Source organism: Geospiza fortis, unplaced genomic scaffold, assembly GCF_000277835.1.
Source record: "Geospiza fortis unplaced genomic scaffold, GeoFor_1.0 scaffold130, whole genome shotgun sequence".
Classification (NCBI taxonomy): domain Eukaryota; kingdom Metazoa; phylum Chordata; class Aves; order Passeriformes; family Thraupidae; genus Geospiza; species Geospiza fortis.
The window spans coordinates 11,932,610-11,945,417 of record NW_005054300.1 but is presented as its reverse complement, the minus strand read 5'-3'; the positions used below and the strand labels follow the sequence as shown (position 1 = coordinate 11,945,417).

The following is a 12,808-nucleotide window of genomic DNA, read 5'->3' as shown; positions in this document are numbered from 1 at the left end:
TTCAGGAGTGCCAGTGGAGAGGAAGCAAGCTGAGTATGCTGGGAACGGGGCACAAGAGTGAGGCCCAGTGGGGTTGCACGTTTTTCCCGGCCCTTGCAGGCTGCTTGGGCTCCAAACCAGTACTGCTTGCTGGCTTGAATAAGGGAGCAGCTAGTAAAGAGATTCACCAAATGCCTCCTCTATCTCCCCCAGGTTTAGTCCCAAAGGAGGATTGGTTTAACCCTTTGTTTTTTAACCACTAGGCTAACAACTAACCTCAGGGTAATCATTATTCCCTGCAGCAAGTGGCTGGGTTTCCTCAGGTACCTGCCAAAGAGATGCACTCTTTGTCAAAGAGATATCCCTGATAAACAATAGCTTTGTAGCTATGGTCTGTTTGGGCATTATCTAGGTTGAAAAACTGACAGTATTCCCTTTCTCTTTCATGGTGCTTTTCATGAGCTTTTCCTCTAGAAAATAATTTTTGAGACGGCATATGACCTGGTTTTCCTTGTCCGGAAACTAAAGTCATCTTTGTGATCCAGACGTTGTGTAATTCCACCTCCATAGCCAGTCCTCTGATGTGTTTAAGGCTTTCTCTTTACCCCAGAAGTACAGCATCTATCCAAACTAAACAGATACATGTACAAATTTGTCCACAACAAACAGATATAACCACAAACATTTCCAAGTTCTCATAAATTTGAATCACTCTTGGACATCAGGATGTCAAATATTTCTATTAATTGGAAAATCTGTATATTTTTATTTTTTCAAATTTTCCAGCAGTCGTGCTTTGGCCTCAGAATAGCTTTGTGTGAGACTCCATCTTATTCTGAAGAGCCTGGTTGAGCACAAGAACTGGTATCAGTTTAGCTTAACTTTTAGGAAAACAGTCTGCCTGATTGCTTAGTAAGTTTTTTGTACCTGGAAAGGCAATTGATACCACGGCATTGTCAGTTATTCTTTTGGAGAGAAAACAGGGAAATCTAGAAATCAGATGTATGAGCATACTTGTGCTTAGGTTCATGACTAGAAAAAGGGATTTGCAATAAATTTCCATCCTTTAAAAACCTAAGAAATTAAAATTGTACTAATTTTAACATCATTCTGTTTATATATATGCATGGTATACCTAAAGTCCAGGATTTTTTATTCCCTGTAGTGGAAGCCTCTGGCAAAGCTGAACAGGATTGTGTGCATCTGGAAATTCCACTGGCAATTAAAACACTATTAAATCTATATCCCTTTACTATTGCTTCTCTGCACAGTCCCTCACTGACAGGCTTCAGAAACTGGTCAGGGAATCTTGAGCTGTAGTGTTGACTGGGAGGCTGAACTGGGTGAGATGACCCCCTGAGCAGCTGTGCTTTCTAAGAATGGGACAGGCATGGCTAGTGTTTAGGGAGAGAGAACTGGAAGCTGGAAGGTTTTGTGTACTTCCAGCTAGCCAGTGAATTTCATTGTGTCTGCAAAGAAATCATGCATCAGCTCTGTGACTGTTGTCTCATCTGTAAAACAGAGGAGTGCTTTCCTGCTGCCTGTTTTCTGCGGGACTAAGAGTGGGGAGTTCCCTCAAGTGGAGGATGCTTTGGTAGTGCCAAAGGCAGAACACTATTGCAATATATTCGTAACCTCTTCATCAGCATCAGTTCTTCATGCACAGTCTATTCTGTGTTTACAAGTGTGGTTATCTCTTAATTTACATTAAGCTCTCAGCAAACAGGTGTCACCTCCTGATGTCCCTTTCCTTTTTGTTGTGTATTCCAGCTCCACTTATTCACCTAACTACCATGCAGTGAAGAGGGAGTCAGAGCTAGCTGTGGGGGACCCTGCTGCCTTGGAGAATGAAAGGCAGATTTACAAGAGTGTGCTGGAAGGTGGAGATATCCCATTCCAGGGGCTGAGTGGTCTCAAGCGACCTTCGAGTTCTGCTTCCACAAAAGGTGGGTGGTTAGAACACTAACCTCTTCTCTGTTCTGCCAAGTGTCAAAAGCCAGGTGATGTGGGCAAGCTGTTGCAAGGTTTAGAGTCCTATTCAAACCAATTGAGATTTATGCTATCCTTCCACTTTGCCATCCCCGATGTTCCCTCCTTTTTTCTCTCAGACCACAATGGCCAATATTTTTAATGATGCCTTTAACTGATCCAGGTTCCTCTTCTCAAGAGAGATCAGCTCCCTCCATTCAGCACCTCAGCCACAGCCCATACCCTCATGTTCTTCCTCAAGGCTGCTTAGGCTGGCCTTGCTATCCATCTGCTCCCACTGCCTTGCCATTCTAGAGCCCTTCCCTGGCTTTTCTGTTCTTCCCACAGCAGTATCTCAGCAGGCCACACCAGTCTGCTGGCCTGGCTACCCTGGTGTAGCTGGTGCCCTGTGCTGCACAGCCTCCTGCCTGCCAGGGCTGTGCAGAGAATGCACTGACACTGAACCAGCAATTGCTGCCTGAACTAGCCCTGCAGGCTCCAGGAATGTGAGCCAGAAGAGACCAATCTCCTCCTCTTCTCTCCCCCTGCTGCAGACTCTCTAAAAGAGACAAAGAAGAGCATGACTCCCATCAGGGAATTGTACTGGGGAATGTATCTCTGAGCCAACTTCAACCTAAAAATGGCTTGAGATGGGGAGAGGACTGGAGAAGGAATGTGCTGGGTTTCTGAACTGCTCTCCCTAAAAATAGTACATCATACCAAAAAGGTCTCTCTGTCTCCATCTTCCAGCTGTTTTTCAGCATTTTGTCAGGCCTGTAGGGCAGGGAGTCAAACTGGATCTGAACAAAAAAATCTGTTCAAACAGTTCCCCAAACTGCAATTGAAGCTGAATGGTTATTTTGACATTTGAATTTGAACTCAAATCGGAAGCAGACCTAAAAACTGCAGTCTATGCTGAAACCAGACTGAATCCTATTAAAAAAAAAAAACAAACCAAAACCAAATAAACCATGTCCTGATCTGACCCCTTCAATTTTAAAGCAACCATGGCCAACCACATTGTCTGAAGGACACTCAGCTTATTCCTAGCATGGGGAATCTCTAAGCAGGCATCTCTTGGGTGAGGTCAGCTGATGTGCTGTGCTTGTGCTAGCTCAGTCAGCCTCTGGTTGTTTTCTTCCTCCCAGGAATAAACTGTTTGGCAAGCATTGTGGTAAGACCATAGTAGGTGTGATTACAGGCTTGGTATTAAGCCATTTTTGCAATGTTAGTGTCTCTGCATTCTTGCTGACACCCTGATCCTGCCCAGAGTTCAGCTGCCCTTTTCCATGGTGCCACAGCTTCCCTGGAAGCTCATGATGCTTAGCACTTTTTAGGAGGGTACCTTAAAAGTGCTCCAGATTTGCTTCTGGCCAAGTCTCTCATTTTAGAAACATTAGCAGCACTTCACCTAGTCCTCTAAGCGTGGCTTGTTTTGCAGTTTCTTCCTGCTTTTCTTTATGTTTTGGAATTTTGTTTCTTTAAAGTGCATTTTATGAAATCCAAGCATGTTCTTTCTCCTTTCTCAATAGCTTTCTAGCACTTAAGCTAACAGGTTGTATTTATTTTATTCTGCATGCTTACCAGTGGATCGTAAAGGTGGGAATGCTCATATGACCGCACCCTCTTCAGTTAATAGCCGAACCTTTAATGCTAGTCATACCGGTATGTTAGGTCACGCATGTAAGCATAAGAAGCCTTTATCAGCTGCCAAAGCCTGCATTACTGAAATCCTCCCTTCTAAATTCAAACCCAAACTAGCAGCTCCAGCTATTCTTGTGCAGGACAAGACGGGTATCTTGCTGTCTCATGAGAAAGCTCAAAGCTGCGAAAACCTTCGTAGCTCTACTGCCTTGTTTGATAGTAAAAAGGCTTTCATGGTAGACATAGGGGAAAGCATAGAAAACATCTTGATGAAGTCGAAGCAAGAGTATGCCATTAAATCTGGCAGTACCATGAGCCTGCAGGAGTATGGCGCCGACTCTAGGAAAGGCTACCTGTTCGCTGCCTCCAGAAAGAGTGGGGTGGAGTTTACAACACTCTATAAAGATATGCACCAGATCAACCGGTCCAGGATCCATTTGGACACAGTTTCCTCCTGCAGCGTGAAGGATATTGCATCTCAGTTTGAGAATGAAGCGAAGGACAGGATGGAGCACAGCCTTAGTCGAGAGGATTCAGAGCAGATCCCCAAAGACACCGTTTCCTCCCGTATCAGTGCCTTTGAGCAGCTGATCCAGAGATCCCGATCAATGCCCTCACTTGACTTTTCCATCGCACAAAACAAACCCACCACTTCTCTTCAGTCTAAAACTTGTCTGAGTGCTGCATACTCTGCAGAAATTCTTCTGGATTTGTCAAAAGCACACCAAGAAGAAAAGGATGTTCCCAGCTTTGCAGATAAATCGTCCCGCTCCTGCAGCAATGTGGAAGACACAGCTTCGGATGTCAGTGACATCATCCCTATGGACACACTTTCAGCTTGCACTGATGAGATAGATCTTCTCTCAAATGCCTCCAATGACAGTGGCAGCAGCAGCGGCAACCTGAATGGGCCTCAGAAGCATAAAACCAACAGATGCAAAGGCTCATGCCCAGCTTCCTACACCAGGTTCACTACCATCCGAAGGCATGAACAGCAGCAGGCCTCCAGGCACCCTGATTCCAAAGGAGATGTCTATGGGGACAGGCACATGCTCCCCAGAAATGTCTACCTAATGAGCCCGCTCCCATTCCGATTGAAAAAGCCCTTCCAACACAAATCCTGCAGAACTCCGCCCCCAGACTGCCTGGCAGAAGCGGTCCTCTTGCTCCCCGGCGCCTGTCCTCCTTTGACATTGTGGAGAGGCTTGGCTACTTCCCCACCATGGGATCTAGCCGGGATAGCTTCATGGGCCGGGCTGACATTCCTGACTCCTTAAACAATGGGAACCCTGTTTCATATGCCCTCTACCACAGCCTGGACACAAACAACAACCCGCAAAGTGAACTTGGGACGTACCTAGGAGGTGGTTTTTGTGTTCTTTACCAGTGTTCCTTTATCTGTCTTCTTTCTTCCATTCTCCTCTTTTCTTCCACATCCCTTGCATTTCTATGTCCCACCTTTACATTCCCTGACTCTCTGGTTTTCTCCCCCTAGTGTGTCTAATGTCCTTTTGTGTGTCTTGCTGAGCAGTTTTGTTCAGGGCTCGTTAACAGCTGCACTTCTGAGAAACAATTTCTGTTGCATTTCTAATCACATCAGGTTCAGTTTATCTCTCAAATGGCTCTGGGGAATGCAAGAATCTCAACATGAGATAATTTCTAGTCCTGTATCATTTACACACATGGGAATTATAAACCAAACCCAGATGATTTGCTTTAAGGAGTAGTTTCTCAAGGTCTAGTTGCGTGTGTGCGTGTGTGTATTAAACTTTTATCAACAGTAAAGTGCCAAATCATACTTTGATGACAGTGAATCTTTTCTTCACAAAGTCCTTCTATGTCTTTACTCTTTCCTGTATCATTATTTTCTCCCTGTTCTTGGATCTTTGTCCACATGTAGAGCCCAAAAGGGAAAAAAATGAAAATGGATAAATAATCAACATCTGATTGGCAATTTGGTCAATGACAATTGAGAATTCTTACTGTCATAATGGAAACAAATTGTTTAAAAATATTTCTTTTTTTCCTTTCTGGTTATGCTAGATAAATCCATGTGTATTTTAACTTCCTTATGTTGTTTTGAAGTAGATTCAGAATCACCAAGGCATTTTGCACCAGTTGATTACATGGAAACTCCAGAAGAAATCCTCCGCAGGCGGTATGATGATAAAGAGGTAATGCCCTCCTTTATGGCTTTGTAACAGTAGTAGCAGCTCCACATACAAGAAATACAGCATTCAGCCTTGCATAAGGATAGCTTGTAGGTCCATGGCTCTGTGTCCGGGAAGTTAGAGTAACAAGCAGTACCTAGTGTGTTTTACTTTCAATACTCTCTGCCACTGATTTGCTGTGTAATGTGTATAGTCCAGTTCAGCTTGTTTCAAATAAACTTGATAGCTCTTATCAATTGCACAAAGATACATACAGAGGCTTTAAGTAATATAAAAATGTTGGAAATGTATGTGAGAAGTGGTACAACACCCTAGTACTTGCAGAAAAAGATTGGTAATCTGTAATTGTTCTTCATGCTAGCAACTTGAGTCAGTATTAATCAAACTGGTGAAAACACTATTATTCCTGTAGTGGTCCTCAAGTTTTAAACAGTGAGTGCAAGATATTTTAAGCTATCAGAAATTGGTAAGTTTTCCCCGAGTGCAAACTAGAATTCTTTATGGTGTCTGAAATTGTTGTCAACAGAACGTAGCGGTCCTTTTTGAAATGGCTGGGTAACAGTGGGACAAACTGAAATAATAGGAAAGCCACATAGACTTTTCAGCACTGAGTGTATTCAAGCTGAGTTAAAGAAGTTATGAAGTGCTTGCTTTCCTGGAAGATGGAACTAATTTCCCTTGCTGGTGGGGGGCGGGGGCTAAGTTTTGCTTTTAGTGTTAACTTTCTGAGTTCAGATAATGTTTATACATGCTTTGAAATATGGTAAAACCTGTTCTTAATTCCTGTGTGAAAAATGGTATTTTGCTGTCTTCTCCTGTGAAAGTTAGTAATTTCTCCACTTCAAAATGCAGCATGAAAACTCACATAAGGTAAAAATCCTGGATTCAGTATGACCTTCTGGTTTCAAATGCGTTAGCACACAGCTGAACTCTTCAGCCTACAGTCAGCCCCAGAAAGTGGAAGAATCCTTCTGCGCACATGCACAAGAATGCATGTTTCCATTTAACGCGCCAGAGACTTTAGAAATCCAAAATAATTTTTAGGTGTTTATTTACTTTATTTTGCAAAGTGTGTTACATGAGCCCAGAAGAAGTACAGGAGAACCTGAATGTGGTTAGGCACTCTCCCAAGCTCTTGGCAAGGCTTAGGAGAATTTGGTGCCTTGAAACTCAATGGGCTGATTCAGGTCTCTTGGAAGTCAATGAGAGATACTTCTTTTTGGTGGAAGGGGGTTTGGATCAGGTCTCTGCATTATCAGCAATCTTCTTAGAAGCTCCTAACACCTGCCCAAGACTTAGAAAAACTCCTCATTGACTTCCATCAGCTTTGGATCAGATCCTCTGTATGAGCTAGATTTCAGTTATGCCATAATGATGATGTACCTTCTGTGTTTGTAAAATCAAAGGGTATTGCTTAGTTAGTAGAAACAATATTTGATACTGAACTGCAAAGCCCCAGGTATTTGCAGGGAACTCAGGAATCTTAAGTCAAATTTATGGCAGCTTTTCAATGCCTTTAACTAGATGATTTACTGCCCATTTTATGCAATTTTATGGCAGAAACTTTTAGAGGACCAGAGACGGCTTAAACGTGAGCAAGAAGAAGCTGATATTGCCGCTAGAAGGCACACAGGGGTTATTCCAACGCACCATCAGTTTATCACTAATGAACGATTTGGGGACCTCCTAAATGTAGACGATACTGCAAAGAGGAAATCTGGGTCAGAGGTCTGTTTTAGTTACCTCAGTCTGCTGCTTGACCCAAAGCAATAATTGCCTCTCACAATGTTGTGCTTTAGGCCGACATTAGCTCTTCAGAGAATGTCGTTTGTTGTTTTTTTTCCACCTTCCCCTTTCCCATTCTGGCTTCATTTAGATCTGCTTTGACTTTTATGCCTGGTAAATTAATTGATATCTCTATACCAAGCTGCATATATTAAAGCATGCCTGCTGAGAATTGCTGGTGCACACCTGTGATGCATGCCTTTAAATATCAGCTACTTAGTCAATCAAAGGCATTCTACATCTTTTGCATCATATTGCTACATTGTCTTCTTGTCTGTGCCTTATGCTTAGAAACTTCATGTCTTGTTGATCCTGGCCATGTGGCTGCCACATAGTTGTGGGTTTTTTTAGAAATACATTGTTTCTTCTCTTGAAATATGCTTAACGTTCTTTAGAAACATTCAGAAAAAAAGTCTCAGCATGTTTCACTGCATTCAACTTGGCTGGACTTTCTGAAAGAGACAAAGGAGGAGGTACATATTTCTTCCATGAGCCCAAGGCACTTTGCTGGAGGGCTGGATGTTGTGTCCAGGTGTTATGGCCAAATGCCTTTCCTGCCTCACGTGGATTGCTGCTGGGCTCTTGAGAGCAGCTCTGTGTCCCCAGAGGTACTGCACTGTGGTGGTGGGTGAGGTGCTCACCATATGGATGGAGTGCACCTGTCTGCCCTTTAGTTTCAAATGCTCTGGAGCCTCATCAATGTGACTGCTTTGTATTTTATGCTCTCTTACCAAACTTACTGGAAAATTGTCTGAATTTTCTGTGCCCTTTAGAAAATTAGCCAAGTGAACCTTTTAGAGCCCAGGCCTGCTGTCAACATACATTTGGATTCTTTAGCCACTGAAGACTTTTTTTAAATGTGTGCCAAATTTATTCATATTTCCCTTTCACCTTTGTCTCTTTCCTACCAATTGATACAGAGTACATGGGTCACATTGCAGTATTCAGCAGGGCCAGATAATAATCAATAAGAGCCACATCAAATAATATCCTACTGTTTTTCCCAGCTAGTAAATTTTGTTTTTCCATTCAAGTGTCAAGAGAAATTTGGTCCTGGAGCCCCAGTAACTGTAGTTACTGGATCAGCTTTCATTCATCAGGGTTAGTCACATTAAAAGTTGACTGCTGTTACTTCCATTTCCTGTAGAACTCCTAATTATTGCTATGCCAGAAGTTGGCACTTTGTGTCCTGATGGGAGATGCCCATCCAGCATATTTGGACTGTAATACCAGTTGCACGCAAGCTTGTAGCAGAATACCTGCATTCAATTTCCTCCCCATGCTAATCTTAGCTGTAGAAAAGTTTGGGTGATTTTCCTCAGAAGAGGGTTGAAAACCTAATTATTATTTTAATATATTGATTTTTTTTTTATTTAATCTCCAGATGAGACCTGCTAGAGCCAAGTTTGACTTTAAAGCACAGACACTAAAGTAAGTACAGCTTGTTGCTCCTACCTGGAGTGTTCTTCCTCTGCTTTTTCCCTTAGGATGCAGCATTTTTGAAGTGTCATGTAATTGGATTCATGTTTTAGGGTGTCTTTCCAGTTCCCAAAGCAAAGTTGTCCATAGTAAGGCAGGGAAAAGTAATATGAACCTTGCAGATCATATCATCTAAAGGACCTTTAGAAAAATGTCTTCTTTCTCAGTGCATCTCTATCCCCCATGATTTTTAGGACAAACCTGCATTCTTTACTGCAACAAGTGAGTGCTCTGCCCTGTGGGTAGGTGGAGCCACAGGAGAAGAGCATCCTTTTCACTGTGCACAGGGTAGCCCATGGGCAGAAGTTAAACAGACGCCCAGCTCTAAGCGTGTGGGCCCCTGGCTTGGCGTTTTCCTGATTCAGCACAAAGAAGTGTGCAGAGTGGTTACTGCTCTCCTGGCATCTATGGATACATCAGCAGATGTTTCAGATGTCAATGTTGTGCCTCCAAGCCCTGTTGTGGTCCTTTGGGTGAATCCCGTGGCACTACTTGTTCTTTTTAGAGAAGACTGCTGTGAAGAGAAGGCCTGGAAAAGCCTCTGTGTCAGCATGAGCCTGGAGAAGCTCTCATTTTAATATTGCTAGAGAGGGAAGAAAGAAGAGCAGAATTCAGTGAAGGACCTGCATGAATGATCTAATGTCCTGAGAATATTTTTTATATGTTCTACAGGTGATGATTTGTAATAATTTAAATAGCATCTCCCCAGCACCTGTAATAAAGCTGAGGAAGATTGGGTGTAGCTGTTTTGTCCATTGAGTAGAACATACCAGAGTGCCAGACAAAAGTAAAGCAGAGCTTGTAAAAATCATCTTGGAAAAGACTGTGTTGCTTATTTTCCTCTCGGGACCCAAGTAGTAAGTTTATGAGCCTAGTACAAGCTGGCCACAGTTCCTCAAGCTGCAGACATTCATAATTTTAGCACTGAAGCCTGTGGATTGAAATTCCAATTTTTAGCCCAGCTGAGGTCAGTGACTGCTCAACCATAGGCTGACCATCAGTGTAATCATTGCAGGATGAACTTCACCATGTGAGTATGTTAATCTAATCAGCACACTAGCTCAGATTAAAATCATATGTCTCTTTGGAAGGTGTTTGAGACGTGACTATTTCAAAACTTGAATTGAGGGCTGCCCATCATATCCAACATGGAAAGTAGCCAGTGTCATATTTGACTTGAGCTTTACCCCATTGCTTCTGGAGAGCATGTAGTTATTAGGGCCCTCACAAGGCCAACTTTTTTAACAGAATGCCCAAAGAAGAAGAGAAGTCTTGCACATCACAATATGAACAAAGTAATCCTCAACAATTAGCTTGTGCTTTGGGTGGAGCATGATGTGTATCAACATGCTGATGGACACCTTGGTACCTAGGGATTGCTGGACAGAAAAAGAACACATCTGTTCTCCTCCAGTGAAGTTCTGATGGAGTGCTTGTGTTGTTAACAGGGAACTTCCTCTGCAAAAAGGAGATATTGTTTACATTTACAAGCAGATTGACCAGAACTGGCTCGAAGGTGAACACCATGGCAGAGTTGGCATCTTCCCACGATCATATATAGAGGTAGCTGCTTTCCTTGCAGGTGTTCTCTTTGTCCGCTCCCTTTCTGCCTGAGACCAGTTTATGGGCTTCGTGTGTGAGACTTAGCTGATTCTCTTTGTTCATTCTAGTTCCTTCCACCGGCTGAGAAGGCTCAACCCAAAAAGCCATTACCATTGCAAGTATTGGAATATGGAGATGCTATTGCTAAGTTCAACTTCAATGGGGATACCCAAGTGGAAATGTCCTTCAGAAAGGTAGGACTTCTGTTGTGTTGATTAATTGAATCCGGACATGATGATGTTTTTTAGCACTAGTAACTTGCAATTTCCAAATGAAAGCTCCAATAAAATGGACTCCGTATTCAGGAAGGATTCCTCCTCATCACCCATGTTTTTAATCCGAAGTCATTATGTAGCACATTGTGGTTTTTGTTGCAGGTAGGCTAAATCAAGAAGTGCCAATTGTTTCCTTAGGTCCAGCTGAGAAGATACTTTGAACAAGAGTGCTGGAAACATGGCTCTGCTAGGCAAATTAGATACTTGGTGACAGGTCTTTCCAGGTTGGTTCGATTCAGTGGAGGCCCACACAGTTACACAGTGATTACAGCTACACAGTTACCGTGATTTAGAAAAGAAGGAAACTGGATTCACCGTCCCCATGCTACAAGCCAAATCATTGAGCAAACCCGGTTGTGTGGTATTGAGGTGACTGGCTAGACTGACTGCAGGGTGAAGGTGTGGGAAGGGGTTGTGTAATGCCTGTTCAGAAGAAAGTCATCCATATTTAGATTAAGTAGCAGAAATTCTCCATCTCGACCAGCTTTCTGTTTTGATGCTGAGATTAGATCTTCTCTGTCTTCTCTTTTAATTATATATGAAGGTGAGGCTTGCAGTGTATATTAAGGATCTGGAAGTTACTTTGTCAGCAAAACATGGAGACCATAGAGAGACCTAGTTTAAACTGCAGACCTGTGCACACTTTCTGTGCACCTCATATGCCTAAGAGTCTCATGCTCAGCCTGAAATGGCTGGTTTCCATTTTTGACTGGCTTTAGCAAGTAGGGTCTTGAAAATGTGAGCATAACTGAATCTCTAGGCAGACCAAGTCAGTACCAGAAGATCTGCAATTTTTTCTTTCTCTGAACTGAAAAATATCATTCCCACCTGGAGTTTAGGATTAGGATAATTGGAAACAGGGTGAGAACCACCAATTATTTTAGGTCAGCTGCACCAAGATTTAAAATGTAATCTGCTTTGGAATGATTAAACGTGTTAAAATCAGAACTACATTGCTATTCCTTCCCACAGGGTGAAAGGATCACGTTGATTCGACGAGTGGATGAGAACTGGTATGAAGGAAGAATCTCTGGCACCAGTCGCCAAGGCATCTTCCCCGTCACGTACGTGGAGGTGCTCAAACGGCCAGTGGTCAAGAACGCCATTGACTATCCTGACCCACCCGTGTCCCTCTCCCCCAGCCGCAGCATGACAGCCTCACCACAGGTACTAGCACTAGATGCTGCCAGGTGCAACACCTTGCAGAACAGTGGGATAGTGCCATTCTTGTGCAAGAAGCAATAGCTGAAAGAAAGCTGTATTTATGACTAGAATTTTGTGCCATAAAGCCATGTGCTCCCTGCAGTAAGCTTCAGCTGCAGGAAGAGGTGATGTTTCATTTACCAGAAAGGTTAATGAACGGATCATTTGGGGATTTGGAGACTCAGCTTTTTATCTCTGATATGGAGCTTGAATCCAGGCCAGGTTGAAAGGGCTGCAGTTCACAGCCATGTGATTAAATTTCATTGCCGGAGATGGAATGAATTAGTGATCCAGAGTGATCCAGCTTCTCCTGAGTATGTGTTTACACTTCACACACCTTTACTGTGATGAGGGGAATTTTATATTATGACTCTTGGAACTGTCATAGTCTGTAAGGTTTTAAGAAGTGCTGTAGTCTGTAAGAGTCATTATATTGATCCCAATCAGCTTGAATTAAGCTGTATACCTGCCCCTGTATGATCTAACTCATGACCAGTGTTTCTGGGGAGAGGGTCAGGAGAACAGCTTGCATTATTTGAAAGTGCTGCTACATGAACTCAGGTTTTGAGAGCAGGTCAGTCTGGGATCTTCCATGAATATTAGATTCACTACAAACCATACTGCAGTTCAAAGAAAAAAATCAAAATGGCAGCAGGTAATTATATGGGCATGCCAGAATGTTTGCCATGGCAAACTTATCAG

The 12,808-nt window shown here is 42.9% G+C and overlaps 1 protein-coding gene across 50 annotated transcripts in view; it reads left to right on the top strand.

Annotated features, from left to right (window-relative positions):
- SORBS1 (sorbin and SH3 domain containing 1) overlaps nt 1-12,808 on the top strand; it is a 121,523-nt gene that overhangs the window by 94,566 nt on the left and 14,149 nt on the right. For 27 of the 50 annotated variants that reach the window (XM_031063203.1, XM_031063191.1, XM_031063081.1 and 24 more), the window contains 7 exons: nt 1,750-1,925; nt 5,680-5,765; nt 7,323-7,490; nt 8,932-8,978; nt 10,475-10,589; nt 10,697-10,822; nt 11,876-12,070. In XM_031063203.1, coding sequence (XP_030919063.1) covers nt 1,750-1,925; nt 5,680-5,765; nt 7,323-7,490; nt 8,932-8,978; nt 10,475-10,589; nt 10,697-10,822; nt 11,876-12,070 — 913 coding nt within the window. The remainder of the gene's footprint in view (nt 1-1,749; nt 1,926-5,679; nt 5,766-7,322; nt 7,491-8,931; nt 8,979-10,474; nt 10,590-10,696; nt 10,823-11,875; nt 12,071-12,808) is intronic. The other 23 variants (XM_031063064.1, XM_031063252.1, XM_031063145.1 and 20 more) reach the window with 1 other exon arrangement.